Source organism: Apodemus sylvaticus, chromosome 10, assembly GCF_947179515.1.
Source record: "Apodemus sylvaticus chromosome 10, mApoSyl1.1, whole genome shotgun sequence".
Lineage (NCBI taxonomy): Eukaryota > Metazoa > Chordata > Mammalia > Rodentia > Muridae > Apodemus > Apodemus sylvaticus.
The window spans coordinates 46,164,889-46,180,087 of NC_067481.1; the positions used below are offsets into that span (position 1 = coordinate 46,164,889).

Below are 15,199 nucleotides of genomic sequence, written 5' to 3' on the forward strand. Positions count from 1 at the left end.
GTGTGCGCCACCACTGCCCAGCTAAAATTTAAAAACTAAAATTTTTTTAAAAAAAACCAACCAAACAAAAATTTTAATTCATCCTCTTATTTCACTAAAATGAGATTGGCTTAGAAGTCCAATAAAAGGCATAGGAAGAATTGGATTTCACTTTTCCTCCTTAGAAGTTTAATGAAAAACATTCTAAAAGGTTATTTTTGATTTCTGAAATTAGTGGTTTAAAAGAAAAGAGCTGACTTGTTATAGTGCTTACTTACTATGGTATAGTCAAAATCTGAGCTTATACATGGAAACTCATTTAACACTTCTAAGTACTATATATAAAGTAGTTATTAAGAAAAGGATACAGTTTATGAACTCAGAGTTTATGAATCGTGTTGGGATTTATATCTAGCCAGTTTTACTCCAGAACCCAGGTTCTTATGTTTCTCAGTTATGAACTCCATTTTTAAGCATTAGATAAACTGATATAAAGGAATTGGTAGCAGAATCATGAAATAATTTACCAGTTCTTTCTAAATCTACATTTGGAAGGATTCAGATGATAACAGCCATATTTTAATGTATTTAATCAGGTGAATTAAATTTATGAGAAAGCAGTTGTTGGTGCTTGCTGTGACACTTGTGAAGGTCAGAGGACAACTTTTGGGAGTTGCTTCTCCTGCCTTGTGTAACATCTTAGAAGCTTCTGTATGTGACTTTTTTAGGTTTCTCGGATTAAACTTGGTTATTAGACTCAAGGAGGAAGCCCCTTTATCTGAGCCATTTCACCTGTCCCCATTCTTCATTTCTTTCAGATACAGTATCTGAATTTTGTGTGTGTGTGTGTTTTCTTATATGTGAACATCAATAATAAATTCCTGTTGTAAAAAGATGCCTTCCAAATACATTGTGGGTTATTGTGGTTATGTGTGTATGTGTGTAGGGCATTAAATTTTATTTTACTTTTTAAATTATGTGTATATATGTGTGGGGTGGTGGATATGTGTCTGCAACTGTGTACATGGACAAACCAGAAGAGGATATCTGGTCTCCAAAGATAAGATTAAGGTAGTTTTAAGTTGCCCAGTTGTGGGTGCTAAGAATCAATGCATGTCCTCTAGAAGAACAATATATATACTTTACTAATGAGCAATCTCTCCAGCACTTTATTTTGTTTATTAAGAATATACCTCAGCGGGGCAGTGGTGGTGCATGCCTTTAATCCCAGCACTTGGGAGGCAGAGGCAGGCTGATTTCTGAGTTCGAGGCCAGTCTGGTCTACAAAGTGAGTTCTAGGAGTAGGAGAGCCAGGGCTACACAAAGAAACCCTGTCTAGAAAAAACAAAAACAAAAACAGACAAAAAAGAATATACCTCAGGTGGGCAGTGGTGATGCATGCCTTTAATCCTAACACCCAGGAGGCAGAGGCAGGAGGATTTCTGAGTTTGAGGCCAGCTTGGTTTACAGAGTGAGTTCCAGGACAGCCAGGGCTATACAGAGAAACGCTGTCTCGAAAAACCAAAAAATAAAAAATTAAAAAAAAAAAAAAAGAATGTACTTCAAGGGGGACTGGAGCTATGGCTCAGTGGTTAAGAGCACTGGCTGTTCTCCCAGAGGACCTGGGTTTAGTTCCCAGCACCTATAGGCTATCTTTACAACTGTAACACCAGTCCCAGAGGATCCAGCATCCTCACACATACATACATGTAGGCAAAACACCAGCACGTAAAAAATAAAAATAAATCTTTTTATTTTAAAGAAGAGTATGTCTCTGTAGGTAGCCATGGTTGACCTGGAACACACAAGAGATCTGTCTGCCACTGCTTCTTAAGTGTTGGGATTAAACGTGTGTGCTACCATATCTGAATGGTTATCACATATTAATAGTCTGCTAATTGTCTCTTCTCCTTGCTTTGTCACAGTTGGGTAATTTAAAGCAGTTGAAAGCCTCCCAAGTTTTAAAGGGTGCAGCTAACATTTAAATGGTGTTGTAGAAGGCTTAAGTGACACGGGTGATTGTGAAGAGCTAATGCAATAGAATTAAAGTTTTTAATGTTCTAGACCTGATACAATTTTGTAATTAATGACTGTGGATCATCTTTTAATTATTCTTAGCAACTCTTAAATTTTCTTTCTCCCCCTCTTATTTTCCTAGTTTATGCCAGCGTGGCTTCATTCATACAGATGAACCAAGCATTGGGATAGCAGTATAAAATTAGAATCAGACAGCTGACTGCTCAGCAGGATGCCATCAACTAACAGAGCAGGCAGTCTAAAGGACCCTGAAATTGCAGAGCTCTTCTTCAAAGAAGATCCGGAAAAGCTCTTCACAGATCTCAGAGAAATCGGCCATGGGAGCTTTGGAGCAGTATATTTTGTGAGTTAAAGGCTGGATATCAGGGATGTTGGAGTAAAAACTGGTAAAGAGATGAGAAATGTTCTGACTTGGAAAACAAACCTGATCTTACTTACACTGCTTTTTACACTACTTATGTCAACCATGCATTATTCAAGAATGACTTTTTGCAGCTGACATCAGTTTGATGTCCTCTAATTCAATTCCATTTTAAAACTACCTAGAGATACTGCCATCTAGGCCAAGTCCTATGAAAATGCCTTCCATTTGGAGATGCCGATTGAAAGCTCCAGGTTGTGCCTCCATTAACTATGGAATTGAGATCCTCCAACCCTTTTCATGGGTGTAATTAAGTTTTTAAAGCATTAAGCAAAACACATTAAAGATTTTATTTTAAATAATACAGTCAAAAGATCCATAGACTGAGGTGTAGAATCCTGCTTGGTACAGGAGCTTCTGTCTACATGGAGTTAAGGTATGTCAGTTTCTTGGACACTTAATGTGTTCTCATTTTCCTTAGAGATTTCTAGTCCTCTGACGTTGTTATTTATTACATAAGGTGATTTTAAGCTATTGGCTACTGATTAACTTAACCTTCAGCTACTTTCCTTTCTTTTAAGGTGAGAGATAGGTGCATAATGCTAGTTTCAATTCTCTGGCCCAGGGCTGGTTTCTCTGAGAACCATTCTTCCCATCGATCCCGTGATTATCTAGGTACTTTCCTCAAAACACCTCAGGTGTGGTTGAAAGAAGTTCACTATAAATATAATAAGCTCTTTTATCATACCATCTGTGTTCTGGAGGTTGCTTGCAATGAAGTACACAATTCCAAATATTTTACCAAGATGGGAGTTAAGGGAAATAAAAATATACCACCCTGAATATATCTTTTGGCAATATTTGTGTTAATTATTTTGTTGCAATAAACCTCCAACCCCAATTACCCCATGCAAAGAACATACAACTCAACTATAATATGATAAATGACACACCTAAATTGGGCAAATATACCACTATACTACTCTATTCCCCAGGTGTAAAATCTCTTGCTGCTTGCTCCAGGCCACATGCTACTGCTCCATCTTCCTTCCACCTCTTCCTTGTTTTTTTTCTTAAAGATTTATTTATTTATTTTGCGTATATGAGTACATTGTAGCTGTCTTCAGACATACTCGGAAGAGTGTGCCACTACTGCTGAAGTCAACACCACCACCTGGCTTTCTTCCTTTTTATATTTGAAAGATAATCCCTCTTCCCATTCTCCTGATAGGGGTCGGGGGGGTAGGGGTGGGAGAGTAGAGGGTGGGGGGCCACCCCCTCCACTCCTTCCATGTGTGTGTTCAGGTGCATCTTTATGTGTAAAGACCAAAGATCTACTTCAGGAGCAGTCCACCTTGTTTATTCATTTTTATTTTCTGAGTATGGGTGTGTTGCCTGCATGCATTTATGAACACCTTGTATTGTGCATGTATGGAGGCCAGAAGAAGCATGAGTCTCATAGAACTGGAGTTACAGGTGGTTGTTAGCTGCTATTATGGGTGCTGGGAATTGAACTTGGCTCCTCTGCAAGAGCAGTCAGCACTGTGCCACCTATTCAGACCTTTTTTTATTTTTCTTTTGTTTTTTAAAGTAAAGATTTTTTTTAAAAAAATTATTTCCTGAGAGAGACAGTGTGTGTGTGTGAGAGAGAGAGAGACAGAGAGACACAGAGACAGAGAGACACAGAGACAGAGCGCACATGAGAGATAGCTTTATGAGCTTTATGTGGATGTCTATAGAGGCCAGAAAATTGCATTCATTAGATTCCTGGAACTGGAGTTACAAGTGGTTGTGTGCTTCTGTTTTGTTTTGTTTGTTTTCTTTTGTTTGGTTTGGCTTGTTTTTTTGGATTTGGTTTTTTTTGAGATGGGGTTTCTCTGTATAGCCCTGGCTGTCCTGGAACTCAGAAATCTGCCTGCCTCTGCCTCCCAGAGTGCTGGGATTAAAGGCATGCGCCACCACCTGGTGGTGTGTGCTTCTTAATGTTGTGGGTACTGTGAACTCCAGCCCCAAGCACTCAACAATTAAGCCATCTCTCTAGCTCCCTTGCCCTGTTTGTTACCTTACAGAGTGACTTTTGTATGTGACAAGAGCAGCTGACAGATACTTACCAAAAGTTTGTAATGCAATTTTTTATTAACTAAAGTTCTGAGTTGTTATTAGATCCTTAACTCCTGTTTAATTTATATTGATTCACATCCTTCCTATTTCTTTTGCTGCTAAAAGTGATTTTAATTTTTTTTGAACTAGTTATAAGCACCTTTATTTTTAAAGAAAAAATGTCTTAGATTCAATCTGCTGGTTTCTGTTTCATAATGGTTCTTTGTTTTTCCTTTTAAGGCACGAGATGTGCGTACTAATGAAGTGGTGGCCATCAAGAAAATGTCTTATAGTGGAAAGCAGTCTACTGAGGTAAGTTTTTTGGTTTTTGTTTTTCTTTTTTGTTTTTTCAAGACAGGGTTTCTCTGTATAGCCCTGGCCGTCCTGGAACGCACTCTGTAGACCAGGCTGGCCTCAAACTCAGAAATCCACCTGCCTCTGCCTCTGCCTCCCAAGTGCTGAGATTAAAGGCTTGCGCCACTACCACCCGGCCTGAGGTAGGTTAATTATGTACATGTTTTTAGCATGTTAGGAAAATGTACTGGTTGGGGTGTGTGTGTGTTTGTTTGTTTGTTTTAGAGACAATTTTTCTCTGTGTAGGCCTGGGTGTCCTAGAATTTACTCTGTATACTAGGCTAGCCTTTCGCCTTGAACTCAAGAGTTCTATCTGATCTTGCCTCTCTAGTACTGAGATTAAAGGCATGTGCCCCCACTGCCCAGATGGATGGGTTTTAAAGCAAGAAAGAGGATAGGATAGAGAGGGAGAGTGAATGTGGGAGATGTTCAGGGCAGTGAATATGATCAAAGTACATTTTATGAAATGTTCAAGAGATTAATTAGTTTAATTTTAATTAATAATTTTAAAGTAATTATTTAAAGAAAATAGAAATGTTGGACTTCTGAGGGAAAGAATACCCATGTGTTATATAATTGTCAATGTGCTTGATATGATTTAAGATTTATTTTTATTTTATGTACAAGAGTGTTTGCCTGTATCTATGTATGTGTGTGTACCTTGTGTGCGCCTGGTACCTTTGGAGGCCAGAAATAGGTAGATCTCCTGAAAATGCAGTCACAGACAGTTATGAGCTGCCATGTGTGTACTAAGATTTGAACTCAGGTTTTCTGGAAGAGCAACAAATTCTCTTAATTTCAGAGAGCCTTTGGTTATAAAACTTAGTAGGACCCATTGATTATGTCTAGTATTAAACTGAAGTTTGTCCTTAAATATTTTGTGTCTTATATATATAATTAAATAGCAAGCTGAGTACAGTTCATTTAAGCCTTATTTTGGCATTTCATATATAGATCATAAAGTTATACTAATCTTTTTTTATAGTAATTAGTTTTTTCTTATGTATTGTTATTAGTTGTTCAGAATTCTTCTTCCTGTTCCTTTTTTTCTTCCTCCACTTAGAAATGGCAGGATATTATCAAGGAAGTCAAATTTCTACAAAGGATAAAACATCCCAACAGTATAGAATACAAAGGCTGCTATTTACGTGAACACACAGCATGGGTTGGTATTTATTCTCTTTTTGGTGTAAATTAGTTGTTTTTGGTTTAGCATAATTTAACTCAAAATGTCTCAGACTAGTTATATGTGGATGTGCACATATACCTGAAATGTTAGTTCATCCTGGGAGAGAAAGAACAGTATTCCTATAATTCTTAACAGAAAAGAATTTTTCAAGACTTTTCTCCAGAGTTTATGCATGCCTTCAGGAATACCAACTGAACAACATCTTAAGAGTAGTTCCATTATTTGAGAATGGAAGTGAACATATCTTTTTGACATAAATGTTTGTTAGTATATTTAAATACAAAAATCCTGGTAAAACTTGGGGTAACAGATTCCTTGGCTAAAAAGGACAGAATTGTGACTAGTATTTTAAGAAATAGATAAATTATAGGTACAGTTATATAATTATAAATGTATTTGTACAGAAAAATATATACAATATACAGCTTATGTAATTGGTTTCATGTTAACATATTAGAAGACAAATATCATTGGTTTAAATTTTTTGGAAAAGTTTAAGAACATGCTCTTGGTATGTAGTCTAGGCTGTCCTGGAACTCACTTTGTGTAATCATTTTGGCCTTAGGTTTTACGCCTTGGCATCCCAAGTACTGGGACTATTGGCATGTCATCCTGCCTCTCTTGCTTAATATGTATAAGTTTAACAGATTACTCAATATACAACCTACTGTAAAAAGTAGATGATAGCTAAAGTTTGTTTTCCTTTAGAATGAATCTGTCCTCTTCATATATTTCTCTAAGAGATAAGTATTTACAATATACTTTAATGTATTTATAATTTTTTTTTCCTGTGCAGCTTGTAATGGAATATTGTTTAGGATCTGCTTCAGATTTATTAGAAGGTAAGGTACCCTTATTATTGTCATTATAAAATATTAACAATATTACCATTATAACATATTGTATAACACATTATAACATAATATAACTAAATATAAAATTTTGCAGAAAGTACAAAATCCTTAGCCGTTTCCATTTTCTTCACATGAAATTTGGTATGCTTAAAAAAATAGACAAGTGTTCTCTCAATTGAAACTCTTTATGCATTTTTCCGAATTCTTTGTCAGTTCAGTTTGATTGATCTGTTAATAAAAATTAAAAATAAGGGACTGGAGAGATGGCTCAGCGGTTTAGAGCACTGACTGCTCTTCCAAAGTTCCTGAGTTAGCTCACAACCATCCATAAGGAGATCTGATGCCCTCTTCTGGTGTCTGGAGACAGCCACAGTGTACTTACATATAATAAATAAATAAATCTTTAAAAAAAATTAAAAATAAAAGGGGACTATCTTGTTATTTTCTTTTATAGTTATCAAGTTAATTGTTCAATATTAAGTTTAGAGGCATATTTGGCTGATGAATACATAACACTTGTCATAAATGTATACTAGTTATAAAGTTTAGTGACCTTGTTTTATCACCCTTGGAAATTGTCTCTTGCTAAATGTCTGCTTTTTTATTTTTTTTCTTTTTTTCTTTTGATTTTTTGGATTTGGTTTTTTCGAGATAGGGTTTCTCTGTATAGCCCTGCTGCCCTGGAACTCACTCTATAGACCAGGCTGGCCTCGAACTCTGAAATCCGCCTGCCTCTGCCTCCCAGAGTGCTGGGATTACAGGCGTGTACCACCACCGCCCAGCTTTTTAAAACTTATAATCATAATGTCTGCTTTTTAAAACTTACCCCTTGTAAGGGTTGGGGAGATAGCTCATCAGGGCCTGAGTTCAAATCCTCAGAACTTAAGTAAAGTTAGGCTTTACTTAACTTTAATAGTGTGCTTCAGTAATTCCAGTGCTCCACAGGGAGATAGAAGTGAGATAGGAGGATTGTGGACTAGCTAGCCTGGCATATATAAGAGACTCTGTCTCAAACAAGGTAAGAGGTAAGGATCAGTGTTTGTTTTTTGATCACACATACACTGGCGCACACACATACATGCACACATACTATACACATAAATAACAATGTCAGTTTTTATATTCATACATATTTTTTAAACTAAGATTATTTTTGTATTTTATTTATTTTGTATGGATATGTGCTTGTGTGCATATATGTGCATGTAAACCACAATGTATGTGTGGAAACCAGAGGACATCTTGAAGGAGTTGGTTCTCTTTTTCCACTATGTAAGTTCAGGGCATTCAGCTCTTTTCCTGAAGCTTGCAATTTACCCATTAACCCATATTTATATATTTTTAAAACAAAAATATTCTGTGTGATTATTTTCAAATAAATTTCTACTTTCAGTTCATAAAAAGCCATTACAAGAAGTGGAAATAGCAGCAATTACACATGGTGCTCTCCAGGGATTAGCTTATTTACATTCTCATACCATGATCCATAGGTAAGTGACTTAAAACTTATATATTGACAATCAAATGGATTGTTGAATTTATTACTTTTACAGAGTTTAATGTCTCTGATATTTTTGTTTACTTTAGCCACATAGAATTATATTTAGAATTATATAATCTTTCACTATTTAGATCATTCACATATCAGAAAGAACATAGTATACACTTGATCTCTTTAGAATAATTGTTACTTTTGCCTGTGTATGTGCTATATTTCCTAAAGTGCATGTATTTTATGGAACTTAGCTGTAGAGTTAACCTAATTTGCAAACTGGAAGGCATATTCAGGATCATAAAGTCTGTCTTCTTGTACAATTGATGCTCTGATTTGTGACTATAATTTCTTTAAGATTGCAAGAACAAATAGATTACAGCTTTAATTTAATTGATCTTTTTTCCCTAATAACTAATAATGGCAGATTTGTTTTATTGATTCCATGATATGGACCAAAACCTTTTTAATTCTGATCATAAATTCTCAATCATCCTTGATAAAATTGTATTACCATTAGAGTTACACCATTCTATAATCCAGTTTTAGTTTTGTCTGTTTCACGTAGTTACTAGCATTTAAAAAATGGTGTATGTGATACAGGCATTAAACATTAAACTAGGAAGTCATTTTGAGCCAATGCATTGTCATCATTTTTAGATGAGGATGTGTGAAATCCAAGAGAAATCCCTGCAGTAGGAAGTGAGGCGGTGGCTGAATTGGAATTAGAATGTATTTTCTTATCTTCATAGTACCACCTATGCATAAGACCTGGGAATCTCCAGCACCACACACACAGACAATGGCAAGAAGTACTTTCCCATTTATAAAGAAAAACACATAGTATTACATGTATAAGAGTTCATAAATCTTGTAAATGCCTTTTCTCTTTTCAGTTTTATAAAGTGAAGTAGGAGTAGGGGGCTGATGAGATGGCTCTGCGGTTTAGGGCTCTGACTGCTCTTCAGAGGTCCTGAGTTCAATTCCCAGTAACCATGTGGTGGCTCACAATGGGATCTATAATCTATATTGGGATCTGATGCCCTCTTATGGCAGCAGGTGTACCTGCAGACAGCACCCCTACATTTAAAATAAATAAATGAATGAATGAATTTATTTATATATATATAAAACATTAAGTAGGTATTCTAGCATCTATGGAACATACAGTCCCGTTGTCTAAATGTTCATATTCCTTAGCTTAGTTTGGATAGTATGTTTACTGTTTCAGAAAAGTAAATTTGAGCCAGGCGGTGGTGGTGCACGCCTTTAATCCCAGCACTTGGGAGACAGAGGCAGGAGGATTTCTGAGTTCAAGGATAGCCTGGTCTACATAGTGAGTTCCAGGACAGCCAGGGCTACACAGAAAAACCCTGTCTTGGGAGGCGGGGGACGACAAGAAAAGTAAATTTGAGAACTTTTGGGGCCATTGATAGTAAGTATATTATCCATGTGTTTCCACTTTCATGTTTAATTGGAAACTGTGAGAATTTGAGAAATGGGGTGAGTCATTCTTTTGTTATAAACTGAGTTTGGAAAATAAGATTCTTGACTATTCCTTTCCTAAAGAAACATGTTTTAACATTTCCTTTAGGAGAAACAGAAGTCTTAAGAATTCAAAGCCGTTGTCCATAGTCATAAACAAGCTCTAAAAGATATGCAGTGTAATACAGTTGACTGATTTTTTTTTATTGCCTTGTTAACTAGTCTATTGTTAGCACATTTATACTTGAATTCTGCTTTTGCTGTCTAATTTTATTATTACGATGTGAAATTGTTGTGGTACTTGATTACTTTTTTTCCTGTTGATTATAATACTTTTATTTTTTTATCATTTTTAAACACAATCTAATGAAGGAAAGTTGAATAATTTTCTGTGTCCCTTAAACCAGAGATATCAAAGCAGGGAATATCCTTCTGACAGAACCAGGCCAAGTGAAACTTGCTGACTTTGGATCTGCTTCCATGGCCTCCCCTGCCAATTCTTTTGTGGGAACACCATATTGGTAAGAATAGTCTTACATAGTATTGATGGTGATTATTCTGTCTAAGATGTTATTTTCTTGAAAATATACTATCATTTTTATACTTAATTTTAAATACAGATTTGCAGGTTTACCCTTGCAACTGCTTTTTGTCTTTTCCTTTTTCATTCATCTTTTTTCTTTCCAAATTTACTTTGTATTATTCTGTGTATTGTGTATTTGGTATAGGTATGAAACATTGCTAATATTTAAATAGAGGAAATAGATGTGCCACATAAACACTAACAAATTTTCTTTAAATTAAACTTTTTAAAATAAATTTTGAAGTTTGTATCTTTTGTGAATGTGAGCCACATGTATTGGGGTTGCCTTATAGACTAGAAGAGAACATCAAATCTCTTGGAGCTGGAGTTGCAGGTGATTATAGAGATGAGCCTTTTGATGTGGGTGTTAGGAACCAAACTGAGGTCTTCTAGAAGAGGGGCAAGTGCTTACTCCTGCCTTGTCATGTCTGCTGCAGCAGTACCTCCTTTCTGGGGACAGTGTCTCATTCCTCCTTATTGATTTGAAACAGCAGGCATCCCTGGTCTTCTTGCTTCTGTTTTATGAAAACACATTTACTTTGTATCAGTCATTACATAGACTGAGAGTTGAATTGGAGGAGTTTTGCTGTTTTCAATTTTCTGCTCGTGCAATTTTAGATTTAAATAAAAATAGAAGTATGATGAGATCTTTCTTTCTAGTTACCCAATAACCTTACCACAGGATTAGTTCTGCCCTGCATACTCTTGATTTCTTTCTACCCCAGTTACTTTTATTGAAATTCTAACGTTGTCTGCTCTGGTCCAAGAATAATTTTATATGTATCTATAAATGATAACTTTTAGGAAATAATTTACTTAAAGTTCCATGTGCCATCTTTGTATATTCTGAAAATTAGTACCTTTGGTCCACTGCATCTCTTTTCTTATTTGTTTGAAATCTCCCATATTTTGTAAAGGAAAGACTTCTTACAGTGTTAACATTACTTTGGGATGTAAAGTCTCAAAAGCATACTAGAGAGAAATTTTGTGACTGTCCAATTTCTTTTTTCTTTTTAAAGATTTATTTCTTTATGTGAGTACACTCCTGCTTTTAGACACACCAGTAGAGGGCATCGGATTCCATTACAGACGGTTGTGAGCCACCATGTGGTTGCTGGGATTTGAACTTAGAAGCTTTGGAAGAGCAGTCAGTGCTCTTAACACTAAGCCATCTCTCCAGCACCACCAACTATCTAATTTCTAAAAGAAACATTAAAGGGTCAGGATTCAATTTTATCGATAGGCCTTGTGCCTTCCTTTGAGTTTCAGGTAAAGAAAACCTAACAGTGTTTGTTGCCCATGGTAAAATTCAGTATTTAAAGGAAATATTAGAATTTTGTAGTATAACCCTGCTCTGGTATGGTCCCTTTGGAATGCTGTTACATGATCATGACAGATGGGGAGAATGGGTCTCATGTTTTCTGATAAACACATACCTAACTTCTAATTTATTTCTTACTGTAACAATTTTTATGTTTATAAATATTGCCTGGTGTTGAAATCAATGTTGTTTATGTTGATGGAACTTAAATTCTCAATCTTTAAGTTGATTGAATATTTATTGTATGTTTTAGGATGGCCCCAGAAGTAATTTTAGCCATGGATGAAGGACAATATGATGGCAAAGTTGATGTATGGTCTCTTGGAATAACATGTATTGAATTAGGTAAGCAATGGTTTTTATTACTAGGGATTAACTTTTTTCATGTTGTTGTTTTGTTTTTTGTTTTTTCTTTAAAACAGAATCTCACTGTGTAGCCTTGGCTGGCCTAAAACTTGCTCTGTAGGCCAGGCTGGTCTCAGATTCATAGAGCTTCACCTGCTGCTGCCTTCAAAAGTTAAGATTAAAAAATGTATGTCATCATACCTTCCTTAAGTTTTGATTCAGTATTTTATTTCAATTAATTTGTTAAATAGATTTTTATGTTAGATCTCAATTTTTAAGAATTTATTTATTATATGTATATGGGTATTTTTTGTCTGCATGTATGTCTGAGTATCATGTATGCCTGGTGTTTAGGGAGACTAGAAGAGAGGGTGTTGGATCCCCTGGAGCTGTAGTTGCAGACAGATTTGAACCTCCATTTGAATTCTGGAAATTGAACTCAGATCTTCATAAGAGCAACCAGTTTTCTCATCCACTAACCATCTTTTCAGCCCCAGGTTTAAGAGGGAAAATAAATTGTTTGAAGGTTTTACTTTGATTGTCTGCTAGTTAATGTAGTATGTATTAGGTTAAATATATTTGCTATTAAATTAGGTCTAAAACAATTTTTCACCGTGGTCTTAAATTTCAATGACTGATGTTAATGTTTAAACACTTAGAATATACCTAATCCATCTTTATTATCCATAGGTTTCTTAATCATGAATTATTTACTACTTACTTTTAAGATTAGAAGCCAGGCAGTGGTGGTGCACGCCTGTAATCCCAGCACTGTGCGAGGCAGAGGCAGGCGGATTTCTGAGTTCGAGCCCAGCCTGGTCTACAGAGTGAGTTCCAGGACAGCCAGGGCTATACAGAGAAACCCTGTCTCGAAAAAAAAACAAATCCCAAAAACAAACAAACAAACAAAAAGATTAGAAATTAGATGTCCATTTTTGCCTTGGTTGAATAGGCTTTAACTCCTGTTACTGTAGAGGATGAGTCAGGAGGATTCCTCGTTGAAGGTCTGCTTGACAATATACTGAATTTCAAGTAGCCTGGGAAATTTACTAAGACCTGCAACAACAACAATCAACAAAACCTCACATACCTTTAATCTCATCACTTAAGAGGCAGAGGGAGGTGGTTCTTTGAGTTTGAGGCCAACCTGGTCTACAAAGTGAGTTCTAGTACATCAAGGGCTATGTAGAGGGAGAAACCCTATCTCTAAAAACCAAAAAAACCCAAACCAAAACAGAATTCAAAAGACTAGGCATATAGCTAGTCAGATGCATGTCCAGCGTGCATATTTCCCTTTGTTTAATTTCTGGTGTACCTGAGAGGTGAAAAATGTTGTCAGGCTGCATAATTTTAACGGTTTCCTTCTTTTCTTTTCTTTCTTTCTTTTTTTTTAAATTTTATTTATTATTATTATATCTAAATACACTGTAGCTGTCTTTTTAAACACACCAGAAGAGGGTGTCAGACCCCATTACAGATGGTTGTGAGCCACCATGTGGTTGCTGGGATTTGAACTCGGGACCTTCAGAAGAGCAGCCAGTGCTCTTACCCGCTGAGCCATCTCACCAGCCCAGGTTTCCTTCTTTTAAAAACACAGTAAACCAGACTTAATTCAGGTGAAACCATAGTGATATAGATATGCAGTTCAGTTTGGATTTGGGAAAGCATTCATACAAGATAATAAGAAATAAGACCTCTTTAAAAAAAAAAAAAAGGGCCAGGCATTTGGCACTATGCCTTTATTAATCCCAGCACTGGGAACAGATTTCTGTGAGTTTGAGACCAGCTTGGTCTACATAGTGGGAGTAAGTTCCAGGCTAACTAGTTCTCCAAAGCGAGAGCCTTCCTTATAAAAAACAATAATAATTAAATAAGTTCTCTGTTTAGATGAAATTTAAGTAGTAACTCAAAAAGGATTTGAGATGATGGAGGTGTAATTTGGTTGATAGAGTACTTGTCTAGAATTCATGAAGCCTTGGGTTTGATAACCAGAAACCAGGCATGGCAGCATATGTTTATAATTTCATTACTCAAGAGAATCAGGAGTTCAGGGTCATACTTACCTGCATGGTGATTTAGACCCTCACTGAGCTATATGAGATTCTGATTGATTGATTGATTGATTGATTGATTGATTGATAGATAGATAGATAGATAGATAGTTAGTTTTTGAGATCAAGACAAGTCTTGATAGCTCATATTAGTATCAGTGTTTGGGTAGAAGGTTTAGGAGGATTGTAATTTGGCTTACATATGATGTGTAAATAATTCTGTGTTACATAGGGATATAATACATTTAAAAATAATTTAAAAAAATATTTTGGATCTCATTATGTATACCAGGCTTGCCTGGAACTCACAGAGGTCTTCCTGCCTCTGCCTCATAAGTGCTGGGATTTAAGGTATGCATAACCATGCCCAGTCACAAGAAAAAAGGTGTTTTGTTTGTTTACTAGAAATATCAGTTAAAGTACTAGATATACCGCTCTGTAGATAGAAAGTCTGCCTAGAATGAAGTTCTGGGTTCGATTCCCCAGAACCATAAAACTTAAGAATTAGGATGATCAGAAATTCAGTTATCCTTAGCTTCATAGCAAGTTTGAGCCTGTTCTGTACTACAAAACCCAGAAGAGAATACTAGAGGTCAGTTGAATTTGCCAAATTCAAGACCTTGGTAATAATGTAAATGGATATTCTTTCATTCATTTCAAGTATCTTCAATGATCCTTAATTTTTTTTTTATACTAGTCTTAGGTACTTTGTGAGATAGAATATGGATACCTGCTAGCCAGTGAACCAACTATAATGCCTAGTGTGGATGTCAGAAATGAATGTAGCCGCGCGGTGGTGGCGCACGCCTTTAATCCCAGCACTTGGGAGGCAGAGGCAGGCGGATCTCTGAGCTCGAGGCCAGCTTGGTCTACAGAGTGAGTTCCAGGACAGCCAGGGCATCGAAAACCAAAAAAAAAAAAAGGGAAATGAATGTCGTAGTAGTGAGTTCCCGTAATACAGTGTGTGTAATTAGAAGTGGATGACGAGCCCAGTGTGGAGATTAAAAAGGTCCAGTAGAATTACTAAAGCATTCATTTCTAGAGATGG

At 36.1% G+C, this 15,199-nt stretch overlaps 1 protein-coding gene across 5 annotated transcripts in view; it reads left to right on the forward strand.

Annotated features, from left to right (window-relative positions):
• Positions 1–15,199, forward strand: part of Taok1 (TAO kinase 1) — an 80,249-nt gene that overhangs the window by 26,950 nt on the left and 38,100 nt on the right. For 4 of the 5 annotated variants that reach the window (XM_052197620.1, XM_052197619.1, XM_052197616.1 and 1 more), the window contains 7 exons: positions 2,138–2,359; positions 4,718–4,789; positions 5,895–5,996; positions 6,817–6,862; positions 8,268–8,364; positions 10,259–10,372; positions 12,009–12,100. In XM_052197620.1, the coding sequence (XP_052053580.1) occupies positions 2,228–2,359; positions 4,718–4,789; positions 5,895–5,996; positions 6,817–6,862; positions 8,268–8,364; positions 10,259–10,372; positions 12,009–12,100 (655 nt within the window). In that variant the 5' untranslated portion in view covers positions 2,138–2,227. Of the gene's footprint in view, positions 1–2,137; positions 2,360–4,717; positions 4,790–5,894; positions 5,997–6,816; positions 6,863–8,267; positions 8,365–10,258; positions 10,373–12,008; positions 12,101–15,199 lie in introns of those variants that run through there. The other variant, XM_052197621.1, reaches the window with a different exon arrangement.